Here is a 13,747-nt window from a genome sequence, read left to right on the forward strand (position 1 = left end):
GGTTTAAAACAAAGTATTTATTATATTCATCTAACTTGATTCTATCCTCTTCAATTTAAATATGCTGTAACTGAGACCTTGCAATCATGGATTTTTATTTTCGTTTTTATTTCTCTGCTAAAATATTAACACATGCTCTATGTTACTGCTGCTTTTATCTTAGGAAAAAAAAAAACAAACAGAAAAACACATTTTTTCTCTATTTTTTTAACTTGTATATTTATTAATCATCTTCAAAAACCCTGTGCTTGGTTTCCATAGAGCAGATGTCAGATAAGCAGAAACATTCATTGCTGCAGGTAAATTTCTGAATGGTATTTTTACTGCAGCTAGCTAGATGCTAATGGAATTGCTTCATAAATATGTAAAAGAAAGTTAGTTTACTCCTCTTCTAAATGTTTCATTTATTCTTAGTACTGCCTGTTGTAATAAATATTTAACCAGATATGCAAGTTAAATGGCTTTTGTTTACAATATATGTAAGTAGTTAATGTCTGCTTAAAGCTGTAGAGAAATTATAAAACAGCATTAAAGTTCAGATTGAGGTCCTGCTGCTGCAGGCACTCAGCACTCAAATCATATTTAGTTGCAGAAATGGTCATGCTAATGAGTACATGGGAAGTAAGTATCCAATAAATAGACTCACATTGTGTGTGTTTGTAGGAAAGCTGCTGCTTGTGTTCATTGAAGTTTATTTGCAGAGACCTAAAATAACAGTACGTAAATTTTGCTTCTCATTGAATTGTCTGTAGGAAAAGGTAGTGAACGTTGGCATGTCCCTAAAATGCAAAACTTGCAGATTCTCTGCTAACATGCTCTTAACTATCATGATGTCTTTCCTTGTTTCCTGCTATTTTTCCTTGCCTTTTCCATCGTGCAGTGGTGATACCAGATTTACAGAACATGTGGGTGAATCATTCCTTTGACATACAGGTGTGGTGCAAAGATCTCCACTGGCATCTTCTTTGGCTGTGACCTGGTGAACTGGCTCATCCAAGTTGGCCTTGCCTCTGACCGTGGTGAAGCTGTGATGTATGGAGACAGACTGATGAAAGGAGGCGTCATCCAGCACATTACGAATGAATTTGAATTTCGGGATGAATATTTGTATTACCGCTTTATTCCTAAGAGATCAACTACAGCTGAGAGCCAATGACCTGAGCATGTAGACAGAGGATGGGCAGGTGGGGGTAAACGTGACCATCTCCTCTGCATTTGCCACCGCACCTGGAAGTGTCCCTTTCTCAGGGCTTCTAGGGAGTTGTGTCACGCTCTCTTGCGAAGTTACAAAATGTGGTTCTACTTGTGTCTATTCTGAAGAAAATAGTAGCAAGTGATACTCTCAGTGAGTGTTTGAACCAGAATGCAGCTAGAATAAAACAAGGTACTCTGGATTTAGAGCATTTTCTCCATTTTCAGCAAAACAAACAGTAAAATTATGTGTGTCACTGATGTTTTTATACCTGCACTGTAACAGCAGCTTTAGTGACTGGTTCCACAATCGGGGGAAAAAAAAAACAAAACACGTGAATGAGAGGAATATTTTATGTTGCCATTTGTTTTCAGTATTTCAGTGTGATTTAAGGTCAGGCTTCCCACTGACTTCACAGAAATAGGATTTTTTTTCTGTCATACCCCAGTTTTTACTACCGTATACTCTTGTCTAACACCAGATTTTTTTTTCTGGCTGTTTTTTATCTTGGATGAGGCAGTTTGTTTCTCCCTTAAAGATAAAGTCCTCCACTCATGATAGTAGAATTGTTGTGAAGATGATTACGATGTAAGAGGATTAACGCTGAGGAAATAGTGGGGGGGATAAAAGGTTTTGCACAAAAATACCATGAAAACTTATATATAAAAATAAATAATAATAATAACCATCACTTCACATACTAGGAAGCAATATAATGGATTTTATATATCTAAACAATTGGTTCTGAAGTTTTGCCTTTGGCAGTACTAACAGCTTTGTCAAGATTTGAGTTTTACCTTCTGAAATAAGCCTTTTTAATTCAGAAGTGCAAGCCTCAAAGAAAGAAGTTATGGAAGCCCTGGATACCTGTGCAAGTTACAACCAAAAATTGTATCAAATTACAAAACTTCTAAATGACATGCAATGACTTCTAAATCTATTCTATAAACAGTTGTAACAGAACATCAAAGCTGGACTTTAGAAAAACTAAAGACCTTAAAATGTTGTTATTGGGGTATGTAACAAAGTTTCCTAGTAAGTCTGGGTATCCCTCTGTGACATTGTTACTTCAGTGTTATTCAGTGTTCTGTGCACTGAAAGCACAATCTGAGAATCCCTACATCCGCCAGCATACTTTTGAAAAAGTTGAAGACAAACCATAGTATCTGACAGCCATTACGCTGCCCTTCTAAATTGTAAGAATGGCATTTGTTTGTCTTTGTAAAATATCACCTAATGAAGGGAAAGAACACAGGTATTTGGGGGAAAAAATTGCTTATCTGGAACAGTCAAGCATTTGAACAACTCTTCTCATCCTTCTTTTTTAAAAAAGTGTTGTTTTTTTTTTAAATACATAGATTTTATTACAACTACTTATGCGTCTACTTTGTATTAAGAATTAAAACTGATTTTAGCAGCATAAACTGCTGTTCAGGAAACAGTCATTTTATGGTAGCTATGACTCCATGCAAGACTTATATTGGAAAAATAATTCTTTTTACTGTCAGTCTTATTGCACATCTGCAGTCTGCACTGAAACATAGCTACGTATGTATACTATACAAGCTGACGTTTTAATGTTTTCCAACAACAAAATAATTGATATTTGTATCAGGCTGCGGCCACAAAGAAAATGATAGCTTATTTCCATTACAATTGCTGAAGACAGCTACATCAGATATTTTGGAATAATTAAATATACGTGGCTTAAGAGTAGAAGCTGTGAGTATGTCTGGCTTCTAAATACTGTAACTTATCAATAAATCTATTATTTGATTTCAGAGTTCTGAGTTTTGGTGTGATACAAGAAGTGGGAGGGTTACATGTGTGTGTCAAGTTTTATAAGAAATATGTCTGAGAAGTTTGTTAAAGTTGCTCTTGGATTTCAAATTTTGCTATATCTTAAATCCATTCTTGATGCTTTTTAAGTATGTAGAGGATTTGTTAATGGATGCCCACCAGTTATCTTCTAACAGCCTGCCTGCTACTTATACCAGCAAGGAGCTAATTCAGATCTTCAGGAATGTTTTGCATTAACCTCTCCTTACCAAATATTTATTTTTGAAGATCCTTCAGCTGTTGAAAAAGTTGCTCTTAGTTCAGTTTTATGCTCCAAAACAGAGTCATTGTTCTCGCGCTCATCTCTTTGTCATTTTCATCGTTAAAGTCCTTGCCCTGGCCTCCCTTTTTATAATGGCTCTAATATTCCCTACATTTGATCACAACGTACCTGTCTTAAGTAAGAAACGGTTCAAAACATCTGCTTAGAGAAAGCTCCCTTTCAAAAATCCAATGTAGAGAACATCTTTTATTAACAACCGACAAAAAATATGGTGAGATTAACTGTTACAACACTGCTGATATACCTGTTAGTCTTATGAGCATTTATGATAGTTAATGAATAGACTAAAGAATCTATCAATCAAATATGGAACAAACTAATCTATTTCTAAATCACTGGGTACTTTTGGAAACTAAGAATAGACTTTGAATAACATTAGAAAGTTATCTGACTCGTATCTGACAACTAAGGAGCACCAGTAAGCTTTGAAATAGTTGATAATCCCGTGTATGTTGATACTTTATTTACTGATGTGTGAATTTTTGGTGGTTAGAAGTAGCTTTGCTTTAAAGATGTGGCCAGTGGTGCAATAAGTTCTTCTATTTTGAAGGTTGATTAGTTTGGGATAAATACTGGTTAACTTGAAAGCTCTAATTCTGTGAAAACATTCACTGAACAAGAGAGTAAGTCCAGGGGGATCTCCAATGAAAGACAGGATCTTTTTTTCTAGCATTAATTTCAAAATATTTACAATAATGGACAGGGGTAGATATTAAACACAAAATTTTTAGGTAGCAGGTTTTTGTTTTTTTCTTAAATAATGATCCTTCATAAAGCTCTAGATATAAATAAATAAATAATAATTTAGATGAAATACGTGCAAAGTTTGCCCTCTAGAGGACATTCTGATTGTTGTTGTTGTTTTTTTTTTAAATGTATGGTTGTGGGAGGGAGGTATAGCTTCTCATCCTGGTCTCATCCTTGTTTTGTGTTTTGCACTGCATGTGTTCTAGGAGGATGAAATCCCAGGAAGAAAGGTACCAAAATATACTGTACTCTGTCATCCATGCCTTGATCTATCTGAAAACACATTGTTTTTACTGTGTGTCCTGTAGACGAATAAATGAAAGACAACACCAAAACCAGAGGAATAGCTGGACTATGTCTACCTATATTAGAGCTTGACCATTATGCCTAACCTGGTGGCCTGGTTAATTGATGCCCTGTAATTAGATGGCCAAAAAGTTCACTTAAAGGCCTGTACCACAACCTTCACTACTTCCATTCTTCTATAACTTTACTTTATTTGCAGCATCACATAAAATTGTCTGTCTCGTTCTGCTACACTGCCTGTAAACTTGACTTGTACCTTGGTTTCCAGCACCATTTTACCTGGCATTTATTGCTTCTCTGGAGTTATCAAGGAGCTATTGTGGAAGAACTGATGATACAAAACAGGACACTGATGCAAAGAATTATCAAATACAGACATCCAAAGAAAACAGGTAAATACAGCAAACTTTTATTAAATATACCATCCAGTTCACAAACATCCATCATACTAGTGATTTTTCTAACAAATTTTGTTGGCAACACAAGCACAGAAGGTTCACAATTGACTTGCGCTTACTTTCATAGGTCTTACTTGCTGCTACCACTTGGTACATATACGATCTCTAGAATTAGGAAGTTCAAGAACTTTTGCCGACCCAATAGGTTTTTGGTGTGGATCCAAATACTTTCATTGTTAGATCAAGTACAAATTTTATCAGTCTCTTCATCTTACTCATTCTGCAGCATTCAGCAAACTTCATTTTAAGTGTATTTCTTTTATTTGCCTAATTTTTTTCCAGTGGGAATATAGAATGGCTTGCAAAATGAGAAAACTGTCTATGTGTAGCCCCATCTTTTGCATCTGAGATGAGATGACTCTAGAATCTTGACAAAATATAAAGCATTCAAAGAATGGTCTTTCTGTGGTCGGGGGGGGGGGGGGTATGTTGTATCTTGTCACATATTACCACTGCAGCCTCAATGCTCCACTTCATGTTACACGTTCTCTCCTGAAGGGTTGCAGAAGTGCTGTTTTTTTCATCCAGTTACACTTTTTATCCTGCTTGATCACATAGTCAAGTCAGAATCTTACTTCTTTGTTTGCTCTGTTTGTCCCTTGCTATGGATAATATAGTAGTGACACAGCTTGATCACTACTTTTAAGCAGGACTGGCAAGGAATTGCTCCTGGCAGGGCAAAAAGCTTATTTAAATCAACTCCTTAAGTCTACCAATTTTGGTAAAACAAGATACGGTTAAAATGGCTTATATGAAGTGGAAAAATTTTGAAGAGTCTTTTTAAGTGCTCTGCTGAGTGCAAGTATATACTTGTGTACCCTGACTTCTTCCTTTTTAGTTGCCTGATTTAAAAAAAATAAAATAAAATAAAAAATCAAGAAGCATTTGAAAACTTCCTCACAGTGTTATAACGTGTATTGAAGAATTAATTTACAATGATCAGGTTGTATGTAAATAAATGTGTGGTAACTTGCTAGACACTAACATTGTTGAATCCCGTATAATCAGATTTCACAACAAATTATGGTAAAACTGTAATTGATTTGGGTTTAATCTAAGACCTGAAGCTCTTAGCCTTATTTCACATTCAAGGAGTAGAAAGTTCATATATGAAACATACCTTAGAAAGCATTTATCAAACAGCTGAATATCAATCTCACTTGACTTGCATATCACGTTCCTTTTAATTCAGTAAAAGCAATATTTTCCTACATTTTAGAAAAGCCTCTAGCCTGGCCATTTTAATTCAGGCAGTAGGAAATTCTGCTGCAATGATTATCTTGACTATAAAAGCTACATGTGTGTAGCTACATTGGTGTTCTTCATCCACAGATGGGGTTGTTCTGCAACTTAGTCAAGCTATTTGAATTCTAATTGCATATCAGGTTGTTGGCGAATCAATCTCTGCTGTCAGTTTTTTGCCACTTACAGAGGTACTGCCAGCTCTGAAGACCCTTTTCAGACTTGCTTCCTACAACCAAAAGCTGTTTGGCCTGAATAGAGATCTGCAGCTTTAAAACTGTCCATACTAAGTAACTGGTATATTGAAAATAAGAGGTAATCTATATAGCCACTCCATTAGAAGAGTTAACCATAACAACAAATTATAATCCATTCATTCAAATCGTAGTTTTAACTATATATTTTGAGTTCTTCTTCTACACACTGTGAAAAAAGGTTAACCACTTGGTTAGTGTCAAGACATCCGTTTTGCAGGATTGATTCCATTTCGCTTATCTTACTTTTCTCCAGCATCTGTATCTTTTGCAGCATCTCTTTTCCTTTGCCCTGCAAAAAGAAATGTCTGTATTTCACCACAAGCTATACAAAATATGTAGTGTTCACCGTAACAAAATGCTCTTGTACTGTCCTTCTTTAACTCTGTAATTGTTTCTAGGGTACAAGTTTGTGTTTGTAGAAGTTAGCACCATGGTAGATTTTCTTAGATCGGTGCTTCTTTTCTAATATCTAGCACTTGTTCCATCTCCCTACATCCTTTGATAGAATGAAAAAAAAAAAATGGGGGGGGGGGGCAGCAGGGGAGCTGCTCCAGGTGTTTATGTTAGCAAGCCCACTTAAATTTCATGTCTGTTTTTTTAGAACGTTAGCTGTGTAAACAGGAGACGCTATTGTTACAGGTAAGTACCTCCCTGTTTTAACTTTGTGCCCAGCTATCTTTGTGATCTCTCCTTTCCTGGTGTCTTCTACACATAGAAGTTCCTCAATGTGAACTGCTTAACGCTGTGTTGTTTTGGCTGCTTCACAGTAACTTATGTATTTCAGATTTCTATAGTGCTACCTCCATACTGCCATTTAGGTCAGCAAAATTAGGGTCTACATAACTGTAACTATTGTCACAGAGCTACATACAACTTAGGTGCTTTAAACATGTTTCCAAATTCTATCCAGTTTTAGTATTTGGTACTATCTGGTGCTGTCAGTATCCTGAAAAGATGTACTAGTGAATGTACTGTCAAGGTCATCAGCGAGATGCTAATTTGGGGAGGAGAGGAAGAAACTAGCACTGGGGGAAGAAGAGAGAATAAGGGGGGGGGGGAAGAAGCAGAAGTTAGAAGATTCTGTGTCAATACATAACTAGAAGAACTGGCTTTACAACAGGAGTTGAAGTTGGTGTGGGTGAGGACAAATCAACTATTCAAAGAAAAAGCTATTTCCATTGTTTATTGTGGTAGGGGGAAGAATGTCTCATTACCCTCTAACCCCAGAACTGACATACCATAGTATCTAATGCACTCACTAGGATTAGTTGGAATTTGGTGCAAAAACGTCATTATATTAAATCAACCTGGGGCACTTACAGAAACTAAGTAAAATGCAAAGTTCAGGTTTTGCTCCTAAGCTTGTCTGACATCATGTGGTGTACCTGAGCGGGTCTAGCCACACCAAGCAATGGTAAAGGACAGGATCTCCTTACTGCCCCATACTAGGGTCCTGAAGAGTTCTGAGTACTCTTATCAGGAGCTAATATATTTTCCTGCAGCTGCTCAAGCACTTCCTTGTTATCTGACTAGTTTGTGGCCTGCTTCTTTCTTTGCAAGATAAGCAGTACAAATAGCTGTACACCCAGGCCTAGCCCCAGACAACTAAGTGCTAGTTTTAGTTTTTTGTGTTAGAAGCACATGCCTGCCAGATGCCAAGATGATTGGCTTCTGGTGCACTACAATGTTCTTTACTATCCATCAAAGGCCATTAAGTGGTATCACATTAACAAAATGTGAGTAAGGAGCTTATATAAACCACCTGCTTGCATTGAAATCTAATTTAATCAACATACCTTCATGGCTTCCATAGCTACAGCAGCACTTTCATGTTTTTTATAGAGCTCATGTCTTCGATCTGGCTTACTCTGAAAACGTGGTTGCTTCTTAACTGGATCATCATGACCAAATGTAGGGGAGGTGGTTTTTAATAACTGAGTAACATCGGGCACAAAAATGAAAGGCTTGAATACAGACCTAGAAAGAGAAAATAAAACAGAGATCCTTCACTGATACAGTTTTGATTAAAAAAAAAGTCAGTAGATTGCTGTATTTTTCCCCATACTTCTACTTCCTTCTCTCAAGGAAGAAGTCTTTAAAAAAAAAATCCAAATGTGTTTTTAAGTCAGTGTCATAGCAGTGTTCCACTAAGTAAGTAAGTTGGTAGATGGCATTAAAATGTACATGAGCATTACTTTCACCCTACTTTTTGATTTCTTTCAAAAACCATCCAAATCAAAAAGGAACGTAGTTAGATAAACTGCAATACTTTTCATTTAGATACTTGCAGCTTTTTATCATAATGGGTTGTTACTACATCACCTTGCAGGGTCTGGAGTTCCTGTAAAGAAGTGAATACAAGGCAGATTAGGCTCCTGAGGCAGTACAGACACCATGCTTCCAGTTGTCATAAAACCGCCTTCCATATTAATGCCACTCTCTTTGTCACGAAGAATTTCCATCATTGTTTCAGAAGTGATAGAGCCTATTTCAGATACAAAATAATTACTTACACAAAGCTCTATTTATACTATCAACTAAATGGCATGTTTTCTACAACTGGCTGCTTTTACCTTCAGTAGGCAATGTCAATTTTAATTTGTATTGGCAAATAAAAAAAAATCCCAACAGTATACTTTAATACGTAATACACTTTAAAATATCGTTGTTTTCCCCAATAATTTATTTCAAATGGTAGGTGATAATGAGCTATAACATTTATGATCAGGGAGAGGAGGGTGACGTTTCCCAGAAGGGTAAGATACATATGGCTAGCAAATGGTCATTCACACAGTAACTTTTCAGGTGCAAATTAGTAGCTTAGATTAAAGGCTGAACTTTCTAAGTACTATGTGGGAGTTGAGAAGACAAATAGTCACATTAGTTATTGGTATTTGTACAAAGTTGATGCCACTAGGCTGCTTTGAAAATATAAAAAATAATAACTGTGCGTGGATTTTGTATGTTCTTTTGAAAATGAAACACCAAGACTGTCTTTTTGGTTTGGTTTTAACATCTGACCTTCCAAAGCCCTTAGGCTACAAGTTGACAGTTGAAATGATGCACTGGAGTAACTTAAACCCAGAATCAACAGAAACTAAAATAGTACATCCATTTGCAAAGAAGACTTAATTACCTATGTGAGGTATAACGTCTTTATGACAGTAACTCTTTCATCTCAGTGAGGTGAAACAGAACCCCTTCCACTCTGCATCTGGCCTTCAAATGCTGTTGCTGTTTGTGTGCGCTGTACACCAGAGCTTAAACGCTGGTGTAGTACAGTATCACTAAGCAATCCAATATTCTAACAGGCAGTACTTGCAGTAGTTTTCTTTTCAGATTTGGTGTACCAATTGAACATATGTGTAGAGCGGAAAAAGACTAGTTAATTCACTGTTTTTTCCTTCTGCTTGAAGGTATCATCTACATTTTATTTTTTGTTGTTGCCTCAGTGAAGTTCTAGCTGCATTTTTTTTTAATTGCCTAGCTGTTTGTTCTTACAATATACTACTGCTAAGTCAGATGTTCCTTTTTTTTTTCTTTAATACACAATCGGAATTGCCTGTAGACAGGCATGCTAGGAAATGCTCCATTTCAGCAAGGACACACACTTAACTATTCCCACAGTTGCCTGGGCCAGTCAGAATTCAAAAAATCAGCATGCTAGATAAATTGAAGAAATTAAGCAGCAGCAGTCAGTTTGTGAGCTGCAAGCTGGCAACTCGTCCAGCAGAAAAGATGGTATTACATATTTTCCGTTAGATTTTTTTTACATTACTTTATATTCCTGAAATACATTCCTTATATTTTGAAATGTAAATAATGTTTATCTAAAAATGGTGTTCATGTGGTAGAGAGCCTGGAAAAAAACTTTAATGCCACTAAGTGAAAAAGCTGGGAAGGATAGATTAAGAAACCAGCGATTTTACTGCTGCTCTAAACTAAATAGCTTTTAGTTAAGGCACCTATTTCAAAATAAATCTCAACAAAACTGAAACCATATGAGGCTGATAACCTGAACACCTAGTGTGATTGTTAAAATGGTTCAGGTAAATGCCTGAAAATGGGGATTTAGAATGAAAACCCTGATAGAATCTCAGCATTATCATCATACAGGTATTATGAAAATGCTTTCAGTATTCAGAACCTGCAATTCCCAAAATGAATGCAGGATTTACATGATCACTAGAGCAGGACAGGAAAAGGTAATTCATTCTGACGCGTGAACTAAATGCTAAACTTGGCCTGGCAGAGCTCAGCCAAATAAAAAAAACACAGGGGTGCAATGTTATTTTGGTTCAGATTAATTATTTCAAATGAGCAAGTGAATACGGATGCATCAAAAAGCTTCCAGATGGATGCAGTTGGAAGTAATAGCTTCTCTCTATACAGGTATGAAAAATAAGTTAGCAATAAGGAGAACCTGCTTACAATACAGAAAATTCTTTTATTCTGCTCTCAGTGTTTCATTAGAGTGCATAAGGTTGCTGTAGCAGTTATAGTGAAACCACAAAGTTTTAAAAAACAATTTAAAAAATGCAAGATGTGTGTGTGAACACTGTGCCAACGTCTTAGGACTGTATGAATAGGACCAGATTAAAGTTGTTCACAGGGCTGTTTGTGGCTGCCAACCAACAGGAGTCTCTTTTAGCCTCCACCTGTAAATACAGGTACAGTAATAATACATAGCCTATCAAAATGCTTCAGAGCAGGGCTTATGGACTACTTAGCAGTATGGTCATAATGTGACCTCTCAGTATTGTCACTGTAGTTGTATGTGTTTGATAACGGACCCTTGACTTAATTTTTCCTCATCACCAAATTGGCAAAAATAGAAGACTCCAAAGTTCAGAGTTTCTCCTTTAAGGAAAAAGTTGTTCTAAGAAGTTCTGGTTCACCAAATCGTCCACATCAGATGTTTAATCACTTATGATTTAAATTAATGTAGCTCACTAAAGACTTTGCATCTCTTTAAAAAAAAAAAAACAACAAAGATGATACCTTTGTGTTTGTTCAGAAGTTTGTAGCCTTCACAATAGCGGCCCCTGGATGTAGTCATTCTGGCAGTATTTACATAAGAATATGTGGCAGCAAAATCAAATTCCTTTTCCCCATCCCACCAGCCCTTGCTTTTGGCATATTCCTTCAGCTCCGGATGTTGTCTGTCAATCTTGGTTGTGATAGAGAGCTGGTTGGAAATATTCCGTACACCTCCTGCTTGGAAGTTGAAGAAAGAATTATTTTAATACACCAAATGCTTTTTCCAAGCACTTTGTTTACATTTAGCTTAGCAGCTTACTGAAGCAAATGATGCGTTGAAGAGTTTCCTACACGATCTGTGCAATAATGTGGTTTATTTTTTGCACTCTTTCCCTGGCTGCATGCATCTTGATTGAAATTCTGCTGCTACCTCAGTTCTGAGTCATATACTTCTACTGCCACCATCATATTTCAGGTTCTGTCCTGATTATTCCTATCTTTACATTCTTCCTCTTACACCTCCAAAGACATAGCTCATCCTTATAAGTCCACTGGAAGAATCAACCAGTTCAGGACCCAATGCACCAAACTTGTCAGTATCACCCTGTCACCAAATGAAATTGTAATTGATTACCATCATCTTTAAGACCATACATCTCATCCTGACCTTCTTGCTGTCCTCTGTTTTCCAAGTGCAGAAGTGGTCATCTCTGACTCTGAAAAGGCCTCCTGTGTGGCTCAGCTCCTCCGTCACCCTGCTACTCTAGGATGCAACTCTTGTTGCTTACAGGTACATGTATATATCTGGCAGCTAGTTTCATGCCTTAATGAAATGGTAAATGAAAATTGGAGATTTGCCAATTGTCACTGCATTCAAAATACTTAAAGAGTGTCGTCCATACCTTCTACTTTTTCTGCTGCCCAGTGTTTTCCTGATGTCTCCAGCACCCAGGCTTCCTTTCTGTCAGCTATCAGGAAACTGTTATGGTATGTAAAAGCCATGTGGCTCTCCATACAGTTTCCTCCCTGTCCATATTTTTCTAGCAAATCAACTATGACACTAAGAGCCTTTTCAGCCGTGTCCGCTCTCTCGAGTCCAAGCCTAAAACAAAAGGAAGATGTTATCTTTGGAACCATAAGCTTTAAATATTATTTATTCAGCATGAATATTCAAATTGAATTGGAATGCTGTTTTTATGTGCACCTGATGCCTGTAGGCTCTGATGAGAGAGCGAGGAGCAAGTCACTTAAAGTGCTTGTTTGGAGTGGGTCTTCTGCGTTCTTGATGTGGGGACAACCAACCAAAAGGAAATTCAGAATGGTAGGCAGAGGGCTCTTAGGAAGCGCCTCTGAGTCTTAAGTGGGTATTGCTCTAGGGGAAAACAGTACAAAGAAGAGCTAACTGCCTGCTGCAGGTTAATGAGAGTTACACTGGCCCCCAGTAACACAGGCAAAAGAAATTATCATTGTTTACAAAGAGATGTATGGCTATGAGTGAAACTTAGTAATACATGTGTGAAAGATGGGGAAAATAGGAAATGAGAACAGACCCTAGGACAGACCCTGTACTTTTAAACAGCCCAAACACTAATTCCTGAAGTTCAGCTGTGCTTTCAGGAGTCTTGTCTCAGTTTAGCATATGCTTTGTAGAGAAGAAAGAAGCGTGATAGCTTCCTTGACAGATTCTGTTCTGGTGCGTGACACCTCTCTCAGACTCCCAGCTCCTGGCAGAGCTACCTGCTGTGCCAGGAAATACTTATTTTAACCAGGGCTGGACGTGCATCCTGAAAGTGAAAGCAGGTATTTCCTTATAGAACTCAAGAGGAGTGCTTTAAAGTTAAATTCCAGACTGGGTGCCATTTACCAGCACAGTCTGTGCAGACCTTACGAGATCCATGCCTAGGAGAGCTTCATCGTCGCAGACTTCCTCTCTGCCCCACACGGCCTCGTTCCCGATGCACACCCCGTGTTCGTTAGCGCCCATTTCTGCTCCCCAGAGCCAGGAGGGACGGCTCAGGACGACGGCGTAGGTGTGCTGAACCTGCTCGATTTCGATGTAGGTGCACTGCAACGAGCCGGAGCGCAGAACAAGTTACGGCTCGCGTCACCTTTGGGAGAGCGTCTCCCCGCAATCAAGCGGCTAATTGCCGGCTAATGGAGCTAGACGCTTAGACCATACGCGTGAATTGGAGTAAGGCCGGTCCCCGGAGGGGCTCACCTGCAGCGCGGCGCCGGGCGGGTGCCGTGCGGCGGGGCAGTGCAGCACCTCCTGCACCTCGTCCCGCGGCCGGTCCGAGTTCTTGCCGAACACCACCCGGCCCCCGGCCGCGGCGGGCGGCAGCGCCACGAACGTGTCGCAGGAGCGGGGCGGCGGGCGGGCGGCCATGGCGCTGCCTCTGCGGCCGGGGCGGGGCGGGGGGGGGAGGAGGAGGAGGAGGAGGAG

General features: G+C 38.4%; 2 protein-coding genes across 6 annotated transcripts in view; one reads left to right on the forward strand and one right to left on the reverse strand.

The window, feature by feature from the left end:
- The window catches only part of GPR155 (G protein-coupled receptor 155), a 35,282-nt gene extending 33,775 nt beyond the window's left edge, over nucleotides 1–1,507 (forward strand). For 3 of the 4 annotated variants that reach the window (XM_040562028.1, XM_040562030.1, XM_040562027.1), the window contains exon 16: nucleotides 934–1,507. In XM_040562028.1, the coding sequence (XP_040417962.1) occupies nucleotides 934–1,156 (223 nt within the window). In that variant the 3' untranslated portion in view covers nucleotides 1,157–1,507. Of the gene's footprint in view, nucleotides 1–880 lie in introns of all 4 variants that reach the window. The other variant, XM_040562031.1, reaches the window with a different exon arrangement.
- Nucleotides 1,508–4,763: 3,256 nt separating this feature from the next.
- Nucleotides 4,764–13,732, reverse strand: SCRN3 (secernin 3). 2 transcript variants are annotated; one of them, XM_040562034.1, is made up of 7 exons: nucleotides 13,523–13,732; nucleotides 13,188–13,369; nucleotides 12,207–12,406; nucleotides 11,326–11,541; nucleotides 8,647–8,809; nucleotides 8,121–8,301; nucleotides 4,764–6,613 (listed from the first exon to the last, which is right to left on the reverse strand). In XM_040562034.1, exons 1-7 carry the CDS (start codon nucleotides 13,688–13,690, stop codon nucleotides 6,458–6,460), a joined length of 1,266 nt encoding a protein of 421 aa, XP_040417968.1. In that variant the 5' UTR covers nucleotides 13,691–13,732; the 3' UTR covers nucleotides 4,764–6,457. The 2 variants fall into 2 exon arrangements, with proteins under 2 accessions (XP_040417968.1, XP_040417967.1); XM_040562033.1 differs by having other exon boundaries at nucleotides 11,326–11,538; nucleotides 13,523–13,721.
- Nucleotides 13,733–13,747: the final 15 nt, after the last annotated feature.

Source organism: Cygnus olor, chromosome 6 (assembly GCF_009769625.2).
Source record: "Cygnus olor isolate bCygOlo1 chromosome 6, bCygOlo1.pri.v2, whole genome shotgun sequence".
NCBI classification, from domain to species: Eukaryota; Metazoa; Chordata; class Aves; order Anseriformes; family Anatidae; genus Cygnus; species Cygnus olor.

Excerpts from the sequence above, each read along its gene's own strand:
- SCRN3 (XM_040562034.1), bottom strand. The coding sequence starts at position 13,690 with ATGGCCGCCCGCCCGCCGCCCCGCTCCTGCGACACGTTCGTGGCGCTG. Across the intron at positions 13,370-13,522 it reads CGCCCGGCGCCGCGCTGCAG|TGCACCTACATCGAAATCGA; the intron begins GTGAGCCCCTCC and ends GGCTCGTTGCAG. Across the intron at positions 8,302-8,646 it reads GGAACTCCAGACCCTGCAAG|GTCTGTATTCAAGCCTTTCA; the intron begins GTGATGTAGTAA and ends TTCTCTTTCTAG.